General features: G+C 44.8%; 1 protein-coding gene across 7 annotated transcripts in view; it reads left to right on the top strand.

Moving 5' to 3' along the window:
* The window catches only part of SNED1 (sushi, nidogen and EGF like domains 1), a 335,409-nt gene that overhangs the window by 151,578 nt on the left and 161,014 nt on the right, over positions 1 to 22,817 (top strand). For 3 of the 7 annotated variants that reach the window (XM_069727726.1, XM_069727727.1, XM_069727725.1), the window contains exons 14-18: positions 7,694 to 7,807; positions 7,941 to 8,054; positions 9,063 to 9,176; positions 14,589 to 14,702; positions 20,575 to 20,688. In XM_069727726.1, coding sequence (XP_069583827.1) covers positions 7,694 to 7,807; positions 7,941 to 8,054; positions 9,063 to 9,176; positions 14,589 to 14,702; positions 20,575 to 20,688 — 570 coding nt within the window. The remainder of the gene's footprint in view (positions 1 to 7,693; positions 7,808 to 7,940; positions 8,055 to 9,062; positions 9,177 to 14,588; positions 14,703 to 20,574; positions 20,689 to 22,817) is intronic. The other 4 variants (XM_069727729.1, XM_069727728.1, XM_069727731.1 and 1 more) reach the window with 2 other exon arrangements.

Below are 22,817 nucleotides of genomic sequence, written 5' to 3'. Positions count from 1 at the left end.
CCCCCCCCCCCCCCCCCCCCCGTATGCATGGCTCATATTCCACTCCCCCCCGTATGCTTGGCTCACATTCCACCCCCCACCCCCTGTATGCATAGCTCACATTCCACCCCCACCCCCCCTGTATGCATGGCTCATATTCCTCCACCCCCCACACCTGTATGCATGGCTCATATTCCTCCACCCCCCATCTTGAATGGCGCGGCTTACCGTCCTCCTTCTTCCCCCCTCCCCTGTCCCCCCATCCCTCATACTCACCGCGCGGCCGCGACGTCCCTCTGGCTGTCCCGACTCCCGGCGCGCTGCACCTTCTTCCTGCGTGAGCGGTCAGGTGATACCGCTCTGCTCATTAAGGTCATGAATATGCGGCCAGTTGGGGCGGGGGGGCGGGGTCGTTCGGGAGGTGACCCAGCTTTAAACAAAAAAAAAAACAAAAAAAACAAAAAACCTTGCTCAGGTGCCGCCCCCTGCATTGTCCCCGCCCTAGGCACGTGCCCTCACGTGTCTAGTGGCAAATATGGCCAGTCTCCACCCATCACAGTCCCATATGGAAGAGTCTTTACCACTCCCACCACATGTTTTATCTCTCCACATGGGGTGGAGAACGTGACCTCCGCAGTTGGGTACTCTCGGAGGTCCCCATGTATGCACACTACCCCCACCTTTCGTCCATTAGGACTGTCCCCAGCAACCAGGGACCCGTGTACCAGGGTCACCAAGCTCCCCGAGTCCAAGAGAGCATCTGTCTGGCACCCATTAACGAGTACTCTGCACAGCTGAGGTTCGGTACCGGCAGGGTCTGTAGTGGCAACGCAGACTGGCTGGGCATACATAGACACCCGGCGGGTATACCCGCAGTCCATGGGTTCTGTTGTTAGGGGGCAATTAGCCACCACATGTCCAGGTTCTTGGCACTGCCAACACGTAATGACTGTGGCACGAGGTAACCTTGGGGCCAGTTTAGGGGACACAGGTCTGTGGTCACTCTCTTTCTGAGACAACCCCTCAGCACGGACTTGGTCGGGTTTTGTCCCAGTGGAGGGTCGTGGACTTTTCTCAGACTCCTGAGCTGGCGGAGCCTTACGTGACAGCCGAAGCAAAGCAGTGTCCCGTATAAAGTCCTGGGTGGCCTTATATCGCTCTCAGTCCTACAACCTGGTCTAGGGTACCCGGGTCCCCTTGACCCACCCAACGCTGTATGGCTGCTGGCAGAGCCCTCACCAGTCGGTCAACCACCACCCTCTCCACTATCTGACTTGGGGTTAAAGTCTCAGGTAGGAGCCACCGTTTCACAAGCTGCAGTAAGTCAAAAATCTGAGACCGGGCAGGCTGGGCTTCCACAAAAGTCCAAGAAAATACCCGCTGAGCTCTCACATCAGTACTAACCCCCAGTCGGGCAAGGATCTCACCTTTTAGTTTGGAATAGTCCTGGGCATCTTCCCGACTGAGGTCAAAGTAGGCCTTTAGCGCATCACCCCTCAAGAACGGAGCCACAACTTCAGCCCACTGTGCTGCGGGAAAATTCTCCCGCTCTGCCGTGCGCTCATAGACGGTGAGGAAAGCTTCCACGTCATCTTCCGGACTCAATTTCCTCAAAGCGGAGCGGACCTTGTCTCGGGCATCGCGACGTTCCGGGGTCGGTGCTGGAGGTGCCTCACGCAGGGCTGTAATTTGCTGCAGCAACAGGTTATTCGTTTGTTGCTGTTGTTGCTGTGTGAGGACCAGCTGCCTCAGGATCTCCTCCATTTTGTCTGTAGGCCTGAATTGTAATGTAGCAGGCTTAATAACAGACATGCAAATGGTGTTGGGGTATTCCTTAATTCACACTGCCCGCATTCTCTACCATATGTGATGCAGCGAGGTCCTTGCTGTGCAGTGAGTAGGCAGTGACCCATATAAAGTTCAAAATAAGTCTTGTTTATTTCATAGCATACTCACAAACCGAAACATAAGCAAACAAGTCCTTCGGTATGCAGCCAGGAAAAGTAAAGACAGTCCACAATCTGTCGCCGTGTATGTATTACACCACCGTGTACGCTGGGGTGTCAGGCTTTTTAGGCTCTGCCTGGCCAGTGTTGCTCCATACGGAAAGAGCTCCTCATAAGCCTCCTGCTAGGTCTGACTCCCAGACCAATACTGACACACCCAAACTCTCTTGCAGGGTTTTTTTTTCTATCCTCCAGATTCTATGGCCATGGGCCACTATAAGATCTGGGCTGCAGGAAACGGACCGGCCCCACTACCTTTCTGCAGTCCGTTTCAAAAATAAAAGCCCATACCGGGTTTTCCTGAATAAATTTCTGGGTCAAATAACTTGATCCAGTTCACACTCACTTTTATTCTTCCCTGTGTCTCACAGGCAAACCTGCCGTGAGCACAGGGCACTCCAGCAGATCTAATATGCTTCTAAGCACATCTTGGGGGATACATAGCGACCCTCGCATATGACACCGGTCACTGCCTTACAGTGTATACGTTGTGACATGAGTGTGTACGTGGTGACCTGTGTGTGTATGAGTGTATACGTTGTGACATGAGTATGTACGTGGTGACCTGTGTGTGTATGAGTGTACGTGGTGACCTGAGCCATCACTCTGTATACTCAGAGCGGTGACTGAACCCGCGCCGGCGCTTCTCCCACCCCGTGACTGAAACCCGAATGCTGGAAGGGAAAAAAATAATTTTCTCCCACACAGTGTTCGGCTAAGGCTACTTTCACACATCAGGTTTTTGCTTTCAGGCACAATCCGTCAACTGTTGAAAAAAACGGATCTGTCGCAAATTGTGAAAAACTGATGCGACAGATCTGGGTTTTTTTTTGCCGGATCCTTCTAGGTGATCCGGGATCCTAAGCCATCCGTCGCAATCCATCGCTAATACAAGTGTATGAGAAAAAAACTGATCCGGTGGCAATTGTTGCCAGATCCGTTTTTTTCAAAATTCGCCGGATTGTTCCTGACGGCAAAAAACTTATGTGTGAAAGTAGCCTAAGTGTGGGCACTGGGCAGATTAGTAACACTATTAATATGCAGATAATTCCCATAGCTGTAGGTTAAGAGTGTTTTTCTGCAGTCAGGCTATGTTTGCGCAGTCAGGAATCCCTGGCCTTTGGACGCAGCGGGGACCCCACTCCACCCAAAGCGCCGCCCACTGTTGTACGCACGGTAATTCCGGATGTGTTCATTGAACAAATGCGTAATCACCTCATCGTATTCTTAGACTGTGTTATTTATCTTGCGGAGACTGAGCGTCTCCACAAGATAAATAGACATGCTGCGGTCTATAAAGACGCGCCGCATGTCCGGTTATGCAGGGCCGCCGGATGCAGCCCTGCACGCATAGTGGAGATGGGATTTCATAAAATCCCCTCCACTATGCTGTAACATCTGGACACTCCGGATTGGACGCTGCTGCTGTACGCAGCGTCCAATCCGCAGCAAAAACTGAAGAAATCCGGACAGTGGAAGCATACCCTTAGAGATTAGATAGGTAGAGAGTAGTGATGAGCGAACATGTTCGGGTGGTCTTTGAGTATCTTGGGCATGCTCGTAGATTGTTTGTGTCCACGTAGCTGCATTTTTTGCGGCTGCTAGACAGCCTGAATACATGTGGGGATTCCCTAACAAACAGGCAACCCCTGCATGTGTTTAGGTTGTCTAACAGCCGCAAATCATGCAGCTACGGGGACACAAACATAATCTATGAGCAAGCCCAAGATACTATGCTCGCTCATCACTAGTGGGGAGAAGTGTAGGGTGTTGTGTAATAAAGCTCATTACAAAGCAGTTAGGGTGTAAGGATAGAAATTTACAAAGGACATTATAGGTACCGGACCATCCCTCTAATGTTGGCAGTGCAGGTGTAAGATTCATTAAGAGGCGCACTTAGCACTTAATGAATTAGGCACATCTTATCATTGGTGTGCGCCTTGCCAAAAGTGTACATTTCTGGCTTAAGTTAGGCCACTAAAGTTTTGTAACTTTTGAAGAATTAGGCTGACTGGCTTTGACATACGATATGCCTCCCATGTTCTTCCTACTTTGGTGTATCTGGCTAAGGGCTCATACTCACCTGCGAGGAGAGGAGCGTGCGGCTGCATGTATGCCTATGCGGCCGCACGCTCCGATCTGAGTGCCGGCAGCAGCGCCGGGTATTAACATGAAAGACTCATCCGAGTTTATCACAGGTGAGTATGAGCCCTAACACTGGGTGAAAATGGCAAAAGCCACAACGTTTTTTTTAATAAGTTCGAGATTTGCACAAATTTTCTGACTGTATTATGCAAGAATTGTACAAAAAATACTTTGATGAATTGTGAATTAGCGGATTCAGTGCACATATAAAACTAATGTGTCTTAGGCATTTGTCATGTCTGTATATCAATCTTACATTATGTGGCTGTGCACACTGGAGTGTTCCTGCAAGGAGGCATGTGATTATAGACATAACAGGTTTAGGCTGGCATCTCAGGTAGCATTTGTTGTGTGGAACACTTTACTGTACGGATGCTAATAAGTAGAGTTGAGTGAATATGTTCGGAATCGATCACCAAATCTGAATTTGCCATATTCGTGCCATACTGGCAGGGCCGACTCCATGTTTTCATGGGCCCTGGGCGAAAGAGTCCCAGTGGGCCCCTTTAACACATACCACAATTCATAATGCACCGATACGGCAGAGAAATATAGGTATAGTACAATGCCAAAGATTTCACTTATTTCTTACATTACATGAGTGATAACTATTGTACATTCTACATTAGCTCAGAAACCGGACAGTATAGTCCTCTATACAGAATAATGAGCCCCATATATTGCCCCATGCGGTAAAATGGTCCCATATAGTGCTCCATACAGTATAATTGGCACCACATAGTCCTCTATACAGAATAATGAGCCCCATAAAATGCTCCATACAGTATAATGGGCACCACAGAGTGCTCCATACATAATGAGCCGCATATATTGCTCCATACGGAATTGACCCCCTATAATCCTCCATACAGTATAGTGAGCCACATAAAATTCTTCATACAGTATATGATGGGCCCCATCTATTGCTCCATATATAATGGGCCTCATATAATGCTCCATACAGTATATGATCGGCCCCATACAGTATACTGAGTCCCATATATTGCTCCATACAGAATGGGCCCATATAATACTCCTTACAAAAGGGTCCCATATAATACTCCATACAGAATGTGTCCCATATAATGCTCCAAAAATAATTGGCCCCATATAATGCTCCATATATAATTGGCCATATAAAATGCTCCATATATAATTAGTCCCATAAGATGCTTCATATATTTTTGGCCCCATATACTGTTCGATATGTAATTGGCCCCATATACTGCTCCATATAGAAAAATGAAATACTCACCTCTCGTTGCTTGTCGCACTGGTGATGTCATCACGCCCTCTGACCTGAACGTCACAGACAGAGGATGGAAGACGCTGCAGCGCTGGAACCGGGAGAGGTAAGTATCGCAAGTGCCGGGGCCCGGAGCAGGCGGGGGGTTCACTCGCGGGGGCCGGCACTATAGCGTGCCAGTGTCCCCGACGGCGAGTGGGCCCTCTGCCTGCTCAGGGCCGGCCCTGCATACTGGTACAACATATTTGGTTATTTCTACGCCCATTGGCTCCAATGACGGTCGGAGAATATTGCAAATACAATATTTGCCGCTGATCATAATCGGAACTGAATTTTGAAAAATTCTCTCAACTCTACTAAAAAGGCCATTTAAGTTTAGTATGTATGAAATGGTTTCTTATCAGTTGCACCTCGGATGCGCAATACTCACGCTGAATGGTATGTGAGACCTTAGACTCCTTAACATAAAGATGGACCACCACTCCTGGGCCAGTGCTTTGTGTTTGCCCCCCCAGGCTAAAATTTGCCAGTCAGCCCCTGGCTATGTAGTATATTGGTCAGCGACGTAGTATATAGCAGAGCCATGTAGTATATAACATAGCCACGTAGTATATTGTAGAGGCACGTAGTATATTGCACAGCCATGTAGTATATAACACAGAGCACGTAGTATATTGGACAGTCATGTTGTATATTGCACAGTCACGTTGTATATTGCCCAGCTACATAGTCTATAGCACAGAGATGTAGTATATAACAGAGCCCACACAGTATGTAACAGAGCCCACGTAGTATATAGCAATGTGGGCACTATATGAGTGGTTAAAAAAGACTTAACATAAAAAATAAACATATACTCACCTTCCGAAGGCCCCTTGAAGTCCTGGCGCCTGTGTGCGGTGCACGCGGCAGCTTCCGGTCCCAGGGTTGGTATGAGCGCAGGATCTGTGATGATGTCGCGGTCACATGACCGTGACGTCATGGCAGGTCCTTCTCGCATAATATCCTTGCCATCGGAACCTGCCGCTTGCACTGCCGAGGACAGCAGGCGATGTCGGAGGGTGAGAATAACCCTTTTTATTATTATTATTATTATTATTATTATTATTATTTGTAACATTAGATCTTTTTACTATTGATGCTGCATAGGCAGTATCAATAGTAAAAAGTTGGTCACACAGGGTTAATAGCTGCAGTAACGGAGTGCATTACACCGCGGTCCATTAACGCTGGCATTAACCCTGCAGGGCACTAAAGCAGCGGCCATTTTGCTGCCAGACTCTGGCCGTCGCTGATTGGTCGTGGCAATGGTCGTGGGCGTTTTGCCACGGCCAATCAGCGACTTGAATTTCCATGACAGACAGAGGCCGCGACCAATGAATATCCGTGACAGAAAGACAGACAGACAGAAAGACGGAAGTGACCCTTAGACAATTATATAGTAAATTGCCGTCTTTCTGAACGTGTTTCTACTTTGAATATATCAGATAAATTAGGGCTTTTATGTCTCCTGTACAGATAAAGGTAATGATACTTATTTGCAGAGTCCTGTTAGGTCATTCTTATAGAACAAGCGTCTTGACAGTGCTGTAGAAAGATTGGACCAGAATGTGACAGAAGACATTTAATGCTGGGCAGCCACATCGGTCTTCAGGGTATAAGAAATAGAAATAGTCCTGTCCTATACCATTTTAGCCTGACATCAGGGATAGATTTGCAAACCTACAGGGATATAAATATCTTAAAAAGAAAACTCTACTTCAAATGGAAAAATCTTTCTTTTATGGTCAGATTGTTTAGCAATTTGACAGAGGAGAACTAAACATAGAATCCTATTAACTGGTGATTTTTTTTTTTTTAGTCAAAATGCATCTTAAAGTTAATTTATTAGCAGATTTTTGTTATTTAATCTGAGAGCACAATATAGGGCAAGTGAGCCTGATTCCAGGGATGTATCACTTACTGAGCTATGTGTTGTAGTTTCAATATAATCAGTATTTTATCAGCAGGCGATAATCACTGCCTGACTAGGTCTCACATGCACAGCAGTCCAGCTAATCTGAGTAACTCCGCCCCCCGCAGTTTGCTGACACTGTGTAAACGGTGGTGTGGGTGGAGTTATGCACAGTTCAGCATTCTAAGCACTGCTACATTTGCAGCAGAGAAAGCAGGGATCCTATCAAAACTGCGCCCAGCAGCCCAGTAAGTGACACATCGCTGAAAGCAGGCTTTTAGCCCCTACATCATGCTGATACAGATTACATAGCAAAAATCTTCTGACATATTCCCTTAAAAAAATATTTTTACTTTTTTCTAGAGGTCCGACCCTGTTGGTCAACTCCTTGTCTCAATGGGGCAATGTGCAAAGACCTGGATGATGGGTATAGCTGTATTTGTGCGAGGGGGTTCACTGGTGACCGATGTGAAATAGGTGAGATGACATTTGCTTAATTACAGACATATATTGTTATTCAGTGTATGTCTACAAACCAGCAGTAAATAACAAGACTTCCAAAGTGTTATCATCTTTTTCCCTTGATTTATTTTCTGCCTTATATTTTTAGAGATCCGGCCATGTTCTTCTTCTCCTTGCCAGAATGGAGGGTTGTGTAAGGACCTCGGCGCTGAATATAGTTGTTTGTGTCCAAGAGGGTTTACTGGAGAACGTTGTGAAACAGGTGACAGGATTAATGCTTGACTGTACTGGTGGACTAGTAATGGGTTGGAGTTGTTGGAGGAGTGTTGGGAAAATACATATACTGTGATCATCACATCAAATAGCAATTGTTTGTTGTGCTGGCACCAAGGACACTGCCGTATCTGCAGAAATGTTGAACAGCTTGTCTGTCTAGTACAAAACATGATTTATTGTAATCCAATTCATATTCCTCTTGGCCGCATACAACATAGACATTTCTCTGCAGTTTTTTCAATGAGTGGTAGATTTCAAAAGTGGATGAGATGCCTGTACAAGCAAAACGGTGATTCTGGTAAAATGTAGAAAATAAAAAGGAGAATAATAATTTTTGGAATGGTCAGTTCTTCCTATACTATAGAGCAGTGTTCCCCAACTCCGGTCTTCAAGAGCCACCAACAGGTCATGTTTTCCGGATTTCTTTAGTATTGCACAGGTGATAATTGCATCACCTGCACAGGCAATAATTACATCACCTGTGCAATACTAAGGAAATCCGGAAATGACCTGTTGGTGGCTCTTGAGGACCAGAGTTGGGGAACACTGCTATAGAGGATAGATCCAGATTCCTTATCTCCTTGCTGGAACAGGAATTCATAAGAGGTTGTCTGCTACAGATGTTGAGCCTTTGAGTTGGTCATCAGTATATCAGTCGCGGTCCAACACCTGGCACCTCCATCGATCCACTGTTACCAGCTCCAATCTGGAGATGTTTGGAGCAGAACACCACTAATGTGTACAATGTGTACTGGCTGCTCCCAGATATTGCACATTCATGGGAGCCGATCGTCAGTATCTGGCAGCAGCCAGCATGACCTTCTAAACCTGGAAATATGGCTGCGAGCAAGAATTGGTAAATGGACTTATATGTTGGTCCATTAACTAGTTAGATATCAAGACAACAGGAACAGAAATGTCTCTAATAGCCTCTTTAAAAAAACAGCCATACTCAACCACAAAGTCCCTAAATCTTTTTATTTCCTGCTTCTAGAAATAAGACCTTGCTCATCCTTTCCATGTCTGAATGGAGGCATCTGTGAGGATACAGCCGAAGGATACATCTGTGTGTGTCAACAGGGATTCACTGGGAACCACTGCCAGACAGGTAACTTCCAACTAGGCCAGAGCTTTACTACAAAAGCTTTACAACAAATATTGTGTAATTATATATAGCTGTGATATAGCCACTCACTGATTGTATAGATTATTATACGGCAGGTCACATTTTCACACTTTACAAAAAGTATTATTCATTTAGCAGAAATGTGATCCCATTACACCAAACAGTTCTGGAATTTTGCCATTACTAAATATGTTGCCAATTGAAAGATATAACACTATTCTGTAATAATCTAATAGACGGAATATTTAAATTTAGTAACAGTTGTTTTTTTTTTATTTAAATCAGATAAATTTTTATTGATCATAATAAATGGTATCCACTTATATAACAAATTACATTCGTGTTTTTAATTAACAAGAAAATAAACCCCTCCCACCCCCCTCCCCTCAGAAGACCAACCCCAACCATACAACACTCTTGGAAAGAAGATATCACCCATTACAGACATGTTATACCATTAACATTGTTTACAACAATCCCTCAATTATTCCCATCCAGCCATGGCTGCCATAGCTTTTGAAAAAACCCCATCATATTCCTCTTAGTATAAATGCTTTTTTCGAGCTGGACAATATGATTCGCTTGCGCAACAAACTCTCGTCTGGTTGGAGGTTCCTCCCTAATCCAGTATCTTGCAATCACTTTTCTTGCAATCAACAGTAATCTAGCAATTGCCATTTTTGCAGTCTCGTCGGCCGAGATTTCCTCCACATACCCAAGTACACAAACCACTGGATCCCTGGAAATCGAACACCCATAAATCACCCCAATTTGGTTCAACCCTACAACCCAATACAAAAAGAGTCTGGGACAGAGCCATATCATGTGCAGTATACCCGCCCGAGATTGAGAGCATCTAGGGCACCCAGAATCAGATCTCAGCCCATAGTAATAGTTGTTGACAATGGCGCATATGTTCGCGTCTCTCGCTGTTCAGACGGGGAACTTCAGCACTCTAATATGGCTATTAGTGGGGGCAGTCACAGTCAGACCCCCAGTAATCCTTAGCTTATCACATATCCAGTAGATAGTCCACCTTGACTACTAGTACCTATTCTTCTAGAGAATGATTGGAGCACTGGTGTGCTTGCTCATCCTCCACTCCATTCACTTTGCAAAGACTATTCTTGGTACTGATGGGGTCCCAGCAATTGAACCCTAAGTAATTAGCAAAGTGTCTTCAATCCTTGGCAAAAGTTGGCACAACATCTTTTAGTTTTACTTACACTTTATGCACTGTTTACACTTTGGGAGCATTTTTCTGACACCTTGGCCAAACACAGTCTTCTGTTTCTCAAAGGTAGCCCTGGAAAATAGACAACTGTTCTTTTGACGTATGCTTTGCCAATATATTTTGATATACCTTGTATATTAATGCCACTAAACAGACTATTGGACTAAACTTTTTAATTCAACTGGGATCCACATACCCGTATGTTTTATTTCCTTTTTTTTTTTTACTATTGGAGTCAATGGCAAATGTATGTAACTGCAATAATGAATAGTTTGTGACCTCCGAGTACATTGCAAGGACCAAATTATTCCATATGTTCATGTAATTAAAACCTCCCACCTTTCTCTGTTCTAGGTGTGATATGACTATGTCTAATAGTTATTTTTTTCATTTTATTTATTTTTGTTCATTAATTTACACAAGAAACAACTAAACCCTGAGGCACAAAGTGTGCCACATTCGTAGATGACTGTAGTAAATTAGTACAATATCCAAATAGGCGATCATAAGAAATATAACATAACATCTTGACATTGAGGTCATTAGTCATACTAAATTCTTGGTAACAGTTATACAATAAAACAACCTAATATAAAGTTTATTTATAACATCCACTAAATATACTGTAATATGCAAGTCAAGAGAAAAGCAGATAAAGGCAGAGAAAATAAGAAAGCAGTAGAGAAAGCACAGAGGACAAAAGACAGGGAAGGGGAGGGGGGGGTGTTCATCAGATTAAAGGTACCGTCACACTTAGTGACGCTGCAGCGATACCGACAACGATCCGGATCGCTGCAGCGTCGCTGTTTGGTCGCTGGAGAGCTGTCACACAGACAGCTCTCCAGCGACCAACGATCCCGAGGTCCCCGGTAACCAGGGTAAACATCGGGTAACTAAGCGCAGGGCCGTGCTTAGTAACCCGCTGTTTACCCTGGTTACCAGCGCAAAAAAACAAACAGTACATACTTACATTCAGCTGTCTGTCCCTTGCCGTCTGGTTCCTGCACTGACTGCTGGCCGTAAAGTGAAAGTGAAAGCACAGCACAGCGGTGAGTCACACAGCGGTGACTCACCGCTGTGGCTGTGCTCTGCTTTCACTTTACGGCCAGCAGTCAGTGCAGGAACCAGACGGCAAGGGACAGACAGCTGAATGTAAGTATGTACTGTTTGTTTTTTTACGCTGGTAACCAGGGTAAACAGCGGGTTACTAAGCACGGCCCTGCGCTTAGTTACCCGATGTTTACCCTGGTTACCAGTGAAGACATCGCTGAATCGGTGTCACACACGCCGATTCAGCGATGTCTACGGGGAGTCCAGCGACGAAATAAAGTTCTGGACTTTCTTCCCCGACCAGCGATCTCCCAGCAGGGGCCTGATCGCTGCTGCCTGTCACACTGGACGATATCGCTAGCGAGGACGCTGCAACGTCACGGATCGCTAGCGATATCGTCTAGTGTGACAGTACCTTAAGGGTCCTGTGTTCTGTGATCCTCCCTGTATGCCTGGAGTCACACAAACACATGGAAAATCGGTCTGGGTCTCCCTGCTGAGACTCGCAGGAGTGTAAGTACAATCTGATTTTTCACACCTAGCATCCATCCGAATGCAGTGAGATTTTAACATGAGCTTTTACATAAAGCAATTCTCTGTGTCATATACACATCGTTTTCAAAGGAAATATTCATCAAAGCACACACAGATAGATAGATAGATAGATAGAACAAGAGACGGCAATTTCTATCTATTCTATTCTAACTTGTGACGCTGTGATATTACTTTACGCAACACATGAATTGCTTACTTTTCATCTATCTAAGATAGATATATATATAAAGATGGTGGCCCGATTCTAACGCATTGGGTATTCTAGAATATGTGGCCACGCAGTATATAACACAGCCCAAACAGTATATAACACAGCCCACGCAGTATATAACACAGCCCACGCAGTATATAACATTGCCCACATAGTATATAACACTGTCCACGTAGTATATAGCAGCCATGCAGTATATAACACAGCCCACACAGTATAACACTGCCCACGTAGTATATAGCAGCCATGTAGTATATAACGCAGCCCACACAATATATAACACTGCCCACGTAGTATATAGCAGCCATGTAGTATATAACACAGCCCACGCAGTATATAACATTGCCCACATAGTATATAACACTGCCCATGTAGTACATAGCAGCCATGTAGTATATAACGCAGCCCCCGCAGTATGTAACACAGCCCACGTAGTATATAGCAATGTGGGCACTATATGCGTGGTTAGAAAAAGACTTAAAATAAAAAATAAACATATACTCACCTTCCGTAGGACCCTTGTACTCCTGGCGCCTGTGTGCGGTGCACGCGGCAGCTTCCGGTCCCAGGGTTGGTATGAGCGCAGGACCTGTGATGACGTCGCGGTCACATGACCGTGATGTCATGGCAGGTCCTTCTCGCATAGCATCCTTAGCACCGAAACCTGCCGCTTGCACTGCCGAGGACAGCGCGCCCATCAGAGGGTGTGAACCTCTTTTTTTTATTATTATTATTATTATTATTATTTGTAACATTAGATCTTTTTACTATTGATGCTGTATGCACAGCATCAATAGTAAAATGTTGGTCACACATGCCCGTCGCTGATTGGTCGTGGCAATGGTCGTGGGCGTTTTGCCACGACCAATCAGCGACTTGGATTTCCATGACAGACAGAGGCCGCAACCAATGAATATCCGTGACAGACAGAAGGACAGAAAGACGGAAGTGACCCTTAGACAATTATATAGCAGATATATATATATATATATATATATATACACACACATATGTATGTGTGTCACTGACATCTTTATATCTATCCTACGTGTATATATCTATTCTATTCTAATCTGTCAGTGTGATTTTACTCTACTTGGCACATGAATTGCCGGCTTTTCAAAGGACATCTGTGCATCGGTGCATAAAAATCGGACCGCACTTGCATGAGTGCGAGTGCTGTTGTTTTTTTTTTCTCGCACCCATAGGCTTGCATTGGCAAGTCTCAGACGTCTCAGTGACAATCGCAGCATGCTGCGATTTTACACGCACACCGAATATAGCTGAGAAAATAAGCACTGTAGTAAGCTGCCCCACAGACTAACACTGGGCCGAGTGCTATGCGATGTTTTCCCGTATAGCACTAAGCCGTATTCTACGGTAGTGTGACTTCGGCCTATGCCCAATACTCGGCAGAAAATCTAAACTCCAGCCAATAAAACCAAGATTTTTAAAAATGGTTGTAGGAGTTGTTGGCTGTAGGGTCAATTCCTCCATCAACATCCTCATTCATTTTAGAAAGCCAAATGGCGATTGTCAGAGTGGTATCTTTTTTCCAGAGCAGGGGGATGCATGCTCGAGCCATCACAATTAGATGCTTCACTATAGAATGCCTCTATGTTTTTAGAGGGATGTTGCAGTGATGAAGGACCAGAGCAAGAGTCCGGTCAGTCACAAGGTCAGTGAGCCTTCGTAACACTGATTGTACTTTGTCCCAAAAAGAAGTGAATAGCTTGCATGACCAAAAAAATGTGTGGGAGATCTCCTTCCTCACTGCCACATCTCCAACACATGGGACTCGTCTCAGGGAAAATCGAATGTAACTGAGAGGGGAATCTATGCCATCGAGATGGCAACTTTTAAATGGCTTCATGGAAGCCTGCGTTAAATTAAAACAATTGCCTCCATTGGTTTTTTGATAGAGAGAAGCCTAAATTCCCTTCCCACTGTGTCTGAAACCTGGCAACCGGGTGGTCGGTGGGTTAATCAGTAGAGAGTATGAAAATAACAAGGTGTGCCTCAGAGGTCCTGTACTTGAGCAAACTGTCTTGAAAGTGATTTTCTCTCTATTAAAGAGGAAGTTTGCCGGCCCAAATAAACTTGGTTTATACTGATGCTAAACTCCTCAAGAATCCTAATAGGGAGAGCTTGTAGGACATATAAAATTCAGGGTAAAATGTTCATTTTGAAAATTGCGCTTCTCCCGATCCCTGTAAAGGCGTTTCTCATCCATCTTGAGCAGTTATCCCTCACCTAATAGTTATTATTGATCAATGACCAGCATTCATCTGTTGTGCTGTTCATACAGTAAAAGTGTTGTTTTGTTTATCATTTCTTTTTTTAGAAATCAGACCTTGTTCTTCATCTCCTTGTCTTAACGGGGGTGTGTGCAGAGACCTGGGGACCACTTATACATGTGTTTGTACTCAAGGCTTCACTGGGACCAACTGTGAAAAAGGTAAAGTCCAATATAACTATAATTTGGATGGTATCTATGTACCTACTAGATGGTGGCCCAATTCTAACGCATCGGGTATTCTAGAATATGTATGTATGTACAGTCTATAGCAGCCACATAGTATATAGGAGCCATGTAGTATATAGCAGACAAATACGATGTGGCCTGTGCTATATACTATGTGGCTGCTATATACAAACATACATACATATTGTAGAATACCCGATGCATTAATACAGGCCATGCAATATATAACACAGCCCAAACAGTATATAACACAGCCCACGTACTATATAACACAGCCCACGCAGTATATAGCAGCTACGCAGTATATAACACAGACGACATAGTACATAACACAGGCCATGCAGTATATAACACTGGCCACGTAATATATAACACAGGCCACGCAGTATATAACACTGGCCACGTAATATATAGCACAGTACACGCAGTATATAACACTGGCCACGTAATATATAGCACAACCCACGCAGTATATAACACTGGCCAGGTAGTATATAGCAACCATGCGGTATATTACACAGCCCACGCAGTATATAACACTGACCACGTAATATATAGCACAGCCCACGCAGTACATAACACAGCCTACGTAGCATCTAACACTGACCAGGTAGTATATAGCAGCCACGCGGTATATTACACAGCCCACGTAGTATACAGCAGTGTGGGCACCATATCCCTGTTAAAAAAAAATAATTAAAATAAAAAATAGTTATATACTCACCTGCCGGGATCCAATCTAGCGAAGCTGTGGCGCAGGCGATGAGTGCGCGGCTGCCGCCATCTTCCATTCCCAGGATGCATTGCGAAATTATCCAGATGACTTAGCGGTCTCGCGAGACCGCTAAGTCTTCTGGGTAATTTCGCAATGCATCTCTGGGAACGGAAGATGGCGGAGGCCGCGTGCGGCTCAGCGGACTACGGAGGGTGAGTTTAGCAGGTTTTTTGTTTTTTTATTATTTTTAACATTAAATCTTCTTACTCTTGTAAAAAGTTGGGGACACACGGTTAATAGCAGCGGTTATGGAGTGCATTACCCGCGGCATAACGCGGTCCGTTACCGCTGGCATTAACCCTGTGTGAGCGGTGACTGGAGGGGAGTATGCGGGCGCCGGGCACTGACTGCGGTGACTGTAGGGGAGCATGCGGGCGCCGGGCACTGACTGCGGTGACTGAAGGGGAGCATGCGGGCGCAGGGCACTGACTGCAAGGGAGTAGGGAAGGACTAATCGTACTGTGCCCGTCGCTGATTGGTCACGGCAGCCATGACAGGCAGCTGGCGAGACCAATCAGCGACGCGGGATTTCCAATACGGAAGTTGCAGACAGAAAGACGGAAGAACCCCTTAGACAATTATATATATAGATTATTTTAAAGGTAGCCTGTCATCCCCAAAACTCAATTTAAACTTTTAATATAGTCATACAGAGGAATTAGCCTCTATAAATAATCATCCCCTTGTTATAGTTATTACCTCCCTAGTTTTTCAGAAAAAGCATTTTGTTAAATATGCAAATGATGGAGTTCCGGTGCACCGCTCTGTCCCATCAATCACCATGCCGCGCACCTCGCCTTATGACTGACAGCACTTGTTTGCTCAAAGTGATGGTTGTCTGAACTGAATCCCCGGTTCTGTAGTCGTGCACACACCGTGTCAGGCCTCATACAGACATGGGTCTTTTTTCTCATACGCAAAAATTGTCTGAGTTTCATCAGTGTTTTTTGAACATTGAAAATCCTCTAGATATTCTGTTTGATCTGTAACTGTGGTACATATCTATACTAGAATGTGTCACGCTCCCGCCCTGACTGGTGGGCATGAGCCAGGGGGTTTGTGGCCCCACTGTGCCACGAACCAAACTTCCCTGGAAGGGGCGTGACTATGACAGCTGCCTTGGTCTTCTCTGGAGCCTCTGATGGTGAGGTCAGGCTTGTGCGGCAGGCAGCTGTCAGGTGCTACTCCAGAGTGGTGTCTGGCTGTGGCTTCTGATCCCACTTGGAGAACAGGAACACTAGGACAGGTGCGGTCATCAGGCTGGACTGGCAGAAATGCACGGCTGAAACTCAGACAAGTAGGCTGAGACACAGGGCTGGCAGAGACACAGGGCTGGCAGGTACGGCAGAGACACAGGGCTGGCAGGTATGGCAGAGACACAGGGCTGGCAGGTACGGCAGAGACACAGGGCTGGCAGAGACACAGGACTGGCAGGTACGGCAGAGACACAGGGCTGGTAGGTACTTCAGTGACACAGGGCTGGCAGGAACGGCAGATACACAGGGCTTGCAGGTCCGGCAGAGACACAGGGCTTGCAGGTCCGGCAGAGACACAGGGCTTGCAGGTCCGGCAGAGACACAGGGCTTGCAGGTCCGGCAGAGACACAGGGCTGTCAGGTCCGGCAGAGACACAGGGCTGGCAGGTCCAGCAGAGACACAGGGCTGGCAGGTCCGGCAGAGACACAGGGCTGGCAGGTCCGGCAGAGACAAAGGGCTGGCAGGTCTGGCAGAGACACAGGGCTGGCAGGTACAACAGAGACACAGGGCTGGCAGGTACAACAGAGACACAGGGCTGGCAGGAACCACAGGGACACAGGGCTGGCAGAAACGGCAGAGACACAGGGCTGGCAGGAATGGCAGAGACACAGGGCTGGTTGGTGTGGTGTAAGAAGGAGCAGGTAGGAACCTGTTCACAAAGGAAGTGCAGATATGGATATGTAGTATGAAGGAACAGGTTGGGACCTGTTCACACAGGAGGAGCAGGTACGGATACAAGCAGGAAGGAAAGAAGTATGAAGGAACATATTGGGACCTGTTCACACAGGAAGAGAACCTCAAGGCTGCAGATAGGAGTGGTAGAGCAGCAAGAGATTTCTGCAGCAGAAGAAGTTAAGCAGAGCGGAGCCGCAAGGAAAGCGGAGAGGAGCTGCAGCAAGAGATATCTGCAGAGCAGAGTATAAAGGAGCAGAACTGCAGGAGTGCGGAGCAGAGGTAAAGCTGCAAGAGAGCGGAGCACAGGCAAAGCCACAAGAGCCGCAAGAGTGCGGAGCATAAGCAAACAGAGAAGACACAAGTAAAGACACAGCAGGGAAAGAAGCCACAGACAAGGAGACAGAGGTAGGACAAAGTTCAGACAAGGAAATGGAACAAGACAAGGTAGAAGAACAAAGACACAGGGACCAGGATATTCTGCCTCCTGGAGGGCGGACAACAAGATCAAGGCAAGGCTAGAACAGAAACACTGAGACCAGGATATGCAGCCTATTGGAGGGCAGACAGAAAAGATCAAGGCAAAGCTAGGAGTAGAACCTCCAGAGAAGGCGGAACACAGAGCAAGGCCTGGCAGCTCAGAAGCTAGAACACTAACTGAGTTTAGACATTGCACAGGCCCAGTCCACATGGTGGAGCTGCCCTAAATACTGGAGGCCTCTTGGTAATTGGTCAGGAACACATTAGACAGGTGCGCCCTGATTCTATAAGAACCAGAGTTCTGGCACCGCCCCCTATGCACACAGCCAGGAAGCATGCAGAGAGCAGCCAGGCAGAAAGCAAGAGACACAGAGCATGGAGCCGGCAGCAGACAGAGACCACAACATGACCTGGAGCAATGGGTAAGATGGTGTGTGAGAGATGAGAGGCCATGCCGTGATGCCAGCAGAGTTGTTACAGAATGTTTGCCCTTTAGAATTACCAATGTCCCTTTATGTGTCGTTTTATTTCTCAATAGCCTGCTCCACTGTGCGAAGTGTGCTCCTCTGCATGCTTATTCTAAACCCAATTAGATTAACCCCTAGAAGATAGTTGCCGGTTGACTCAATGTACGAGGGGCGATCCAAAAGTAATGATAATCGGTTATTTCTATTGCACACAGAAATTAAAATAAAATGTTTTCTTCTCTCTTAGGTACCCACTAGTCTGTAGAAAAATATTCTTGCTAAGCCTTTGTTCACACTTCTTTCCGTTTGTCTGTTCCGTTTTGTGGAACAAACAAATTTAATTTATGTCTAAAATGGATTCTTTGCTAAATTGATGCAAATGGAAGCAGAGGGCCCTATTGATTATCATGTGGTGTGTCTGGTTTCCATTATGTGTTCATTTCTAGAACAGAAGAATAAGCGCAGCATGCAGAATTTTGTCTTCCATTTTAAAAACAGATACATAACAGAAACCAGACGAATCTCACAATAATTAACAGTGCCCCCTGCTTCCATTTGCATAAGTTATGTAACAGATTCATTTTGGACATGGATTCTGTTTGTCTGGTCCTCAAAACAAATATGAAAAATGGAATGTGCAGACTGATATTTCATCAGCCATGCTCCAATATGTAATGAATCCTGTGCATTCAGTATTATTCCTTCTGCACATTTGGCAGCTTCCTATCTGTAAATAATGATGGTGAGATTGTCACTGTCCTGCCCTGTTCACAATATGATCAGTAAGACCACATATTCATTGCCATCCAAACCTGGTGCAAGTGTTCAACTCATATACTGGTTTAAAGTGGGTAGTCCCAGGTCAACCATTGTTTGGATACTGCTGGGATATGCCATAAATGTCTGATTTACACACAAAAGAATACAGCATCCTCTGCCAGCGCTAAGATGTATGCAAACATTAAATATATGGAACTTGAAGTGCATTACTGATTTATGGAATATGCTTATAAAATAAAAGTACTTACAGCGTAAATTGGCCAATTCATGAGAGCCCATTAGCCACGACAAGGCATAGCTTTCTTTGATGGTACCCTAATATTTATCAAATGTGCCTCTCCAGGGCTAAAACATTCGTTTTTATTGCGTTTTGGACACTGCATTGTTTATCTCTTCTTGGTGTGTCACGTTTTAAATAAAGCTGCTGTGTTTTTGATACTTCCTGGTATGTGACTCTGATAAAACTTTATTGATATGGTTATATGCGGATTACATGCGTTTTTTTATGCATTTCCGCCACGGAAACATTGAGCTTGTGGATTTCCAACATATAAAGCAAGTCTGTGGGGAAAATCTTCACATAAAACTCGATGTACCCGCAAGAGAAATTGATATGCTGCGGATTTGAAACACTCACCGCAGATCCGTTTATGCAGCATAAAAAAAAGCACAGCGGCCATGAGATTTCTATAAAGCCCATTCACTGTGCTGTAACCGTAAGACGCTGTGTTTTCGATGCAGTGAAAATATGGATCATCAAAAACTCACCAAAAGCTCATGGTGGGCACATAGGGTAGGTAGGATCTAGCACTAGTTAAAAACAGCTTAAGGTCTCCTTCACGTGTCCATGTTTCCTTTTTTCACGGATACAACATGTACCCATTATAACCTATGGTGTTATGCACATGTCTGTGTTTTTACATGGGCCGTGCGTCCATGCAAAACATGGAGACGTCCGTTTTTTCCGGCAGCACGGATGACAAGGACCAATACAAGTCTATGGGTCCGGGAAAATCAAGTACAGCACATGGATGGCATCCATGAATTATCCGTGTGCCATCTGTGTTTCACATTGCAGAATATAGAAGGTTTGAACTTCTTTCTTTATCCATACCAGGAAAAACACTGATGACCACAGTGATATAAGAACAGACACAGTCAGTGGCAGGCCATGTGGCTTTCAGAGCAAGCTTTAGTGGTACGGTATGATATTTGCAGAGGCAGCCCATTTTTTTAGTCTAGTGGTTTCTATAAATGCGTGTTCAGAGATAACCCTTTCAAATCTCATCACGATTTTTTCTTTTTCACCTTTTTTTTCCTTATTTGTGTATCCTTTGTATAATATTTTTACAATAGGAAACATTTTAGAGTTTTAAAAACAATCCTTGTTAACCTTTTCCTCCATGTAATTCTAGAAGTCAGACCGTGCTCCTCGTCTCCATGTCTGAATGGTGGATTGTGCAAGGATAGAGATGACAGTTACAGTTGTCTGTGTACATGGGGATTCACCGGGAAACACTGCGAGACCGGTGAGTGAAAGCGATTTTCTTTTTTCCTTTTATTTACTTATAATAGTGGCATGTGATTCGTTTAAAAATGTGATTATGATTTCAGAATTGTTTCAACTGTCTGTAGAGAGAAATTAAAAATCTGTTTGGATGTGGCTTTATTTCAATCACCCCTTTTCCCGCGAAATGAAAAATAAAGAAGTTAAAAAAATATATTTAGTATCACCAGGTCCACAAAAAGTATAAAAATATAAATCCTTAACATCATAATATAAAAATATAAACTTAAGCGCGCACCATTCCGAAAAAAATGCATTAAAAAATTTATGTACCCCGACATGGTAGCGATAATAACTACAGCTCACCACAAAAAAAAAGCCTTCAGACAGCTCCATGTACAGAAAAATAAACATTACAGATCTCTTACTAAGTTCTGAATTTGTTTTCACTGCTTAAATTAAAAAAAAAAAAAAAAAAAAAACTGCAAAATTATGGGATCACAGCAGTCATACCGACTCATTTTTACTGCACAATGAACACCATTAAAGGGTGTATCCGGGACTTTACAAAAATTGTACCTAAGCACTGACAGGCAGGTAATTGCACGGCGCCGTTCTCCTCCGTCACAGAGTGGTCACATACCGCTCCTGCGGGGATTCAGTTGCCTCTGCTGACGCCATGGGGCGGGACCTCAGGCGTCATTATGACTGACAGCCAGCTCCCCTAGTTAGAAAGTGGGGATCAGAATGCTGCTGGAAGTCACACCCTGTCGACAGAGCAGAACAGAAAAGAAGCCTCGGCTCTGTAAAATTGGCATCAGCAGAGGCTTATGAATCCTCGGCAGGAGTGGTATGTGACCGTTTTGTGCTGGGGAAGAACGTGGCGGGACACAACAGGCAGGTAACTCCAGTTACCTGCCTGTTAGTGTTTTATCCTCTTAATATATTGCAATCATCATTTTATATAGCACTGTGTATTTACAATTGCTCATTTTGCCTTTCTACCCAGTTAGTTCTTCTCTTTTCCATTAGCTCTATGACATTACGTGATTAAAATCTTGACTAGCTGACTCCTTCTAAGCTTTATGTAGAAATAGGAGTTCAGTTTTCCTTGTATGAATCACGAGTCACTGCAAAATACCATGGCGGGGGAGAAAAGGGAGCAGCTGGGTCAGAAGGTGAAGAGAGCAATGATTTTTGCAGAGAAAAGAGAATTAGCTGGGTAAAAAAGGAAAAATGAGCATTTGTGAGTATACAGTGCTCTATAATATGATTACTGCAAGCAATATACAGTGGGGCAAAAAAGTATTTAGTCAGTCAGCAATAGTGCAAGTTCCACCACTTAAAAAGATGAGAGGCGTCTGTAATTTACATCATAGGTAGACCTCAACTATGGGAGACAAACTGAGAAAAAAAAATCCAGAAAATCACATTGTCTGTTTTTTTATCATTTTATTTGCATATAATGGTGGAAAATAAGTATTTGGTCAGAAACAAACAATCAAGATTTCTGGCTCTCACAGACCTGTAACTTCTTCTTTAAGAGTCTCCTCTTTCCTCCACTCATTACCTGTAGTAATGGCACCTGTTTAAACTTGTTATCAGTATAAAAAGACACCTGTGCACACCCTCAAACAGTCTGACTCCAAACTCCACTATGGTGAAGACCAAAGAGCTGTCAAAGGACACCAGAAACAAAATTGTAGCCCTGCACCAGGCTGGAAGATTGAATCTGCAATAGCCAACTAGCTTGGAGTGAAGAAATCAACAGTGGGAGCAATAATTAGAAAATGGAAGACATACAAGACCACTGATAATCTCCCTCGATCTGGGGCTCCACGCAAAATCCCACCCCGTAGGGTCAGAATGATCACAAGAACGGTGAGCAAAAATCCCAGAACCACGCGGGGGGACCTAGTGAATGAACTGCAGAGAGCTGGGACCAATGTAACAAGGCCTACCATAAGAAACACACTACGCCACCATGCACTCAGATCCTGCAGTGCCAGACGTGTCCCACTGCTTAAGCCAGTACATGTCCGGGCCCGTCTGAAGTTTGCTAGAGAGCATTTGGATGATCCAGAGGAGTTTTGGGAGAATGTCCTATGGTCTGATGAAACCAAACTGGAACTGTTTGGTAGAAACACAACT

The sequence above is a fragment of the Ranitomeya imitator genome, chromosome 5 (assembly GCF_032444005.1).
Source record: "Ranitomeya imitator isolate aRanImi1 chromosome 5, aRanImi1.pri, whole genome shotgun sequence".
NCBI lineage: Eukaryota > Metazoa > Chordata > Amphibia > Anura > Dendrobatidae > Ranitomeya > Ranitomeya imitator.
This window is presented reverse-complemented; position numbering and strand designations above follow the sequence as displayed.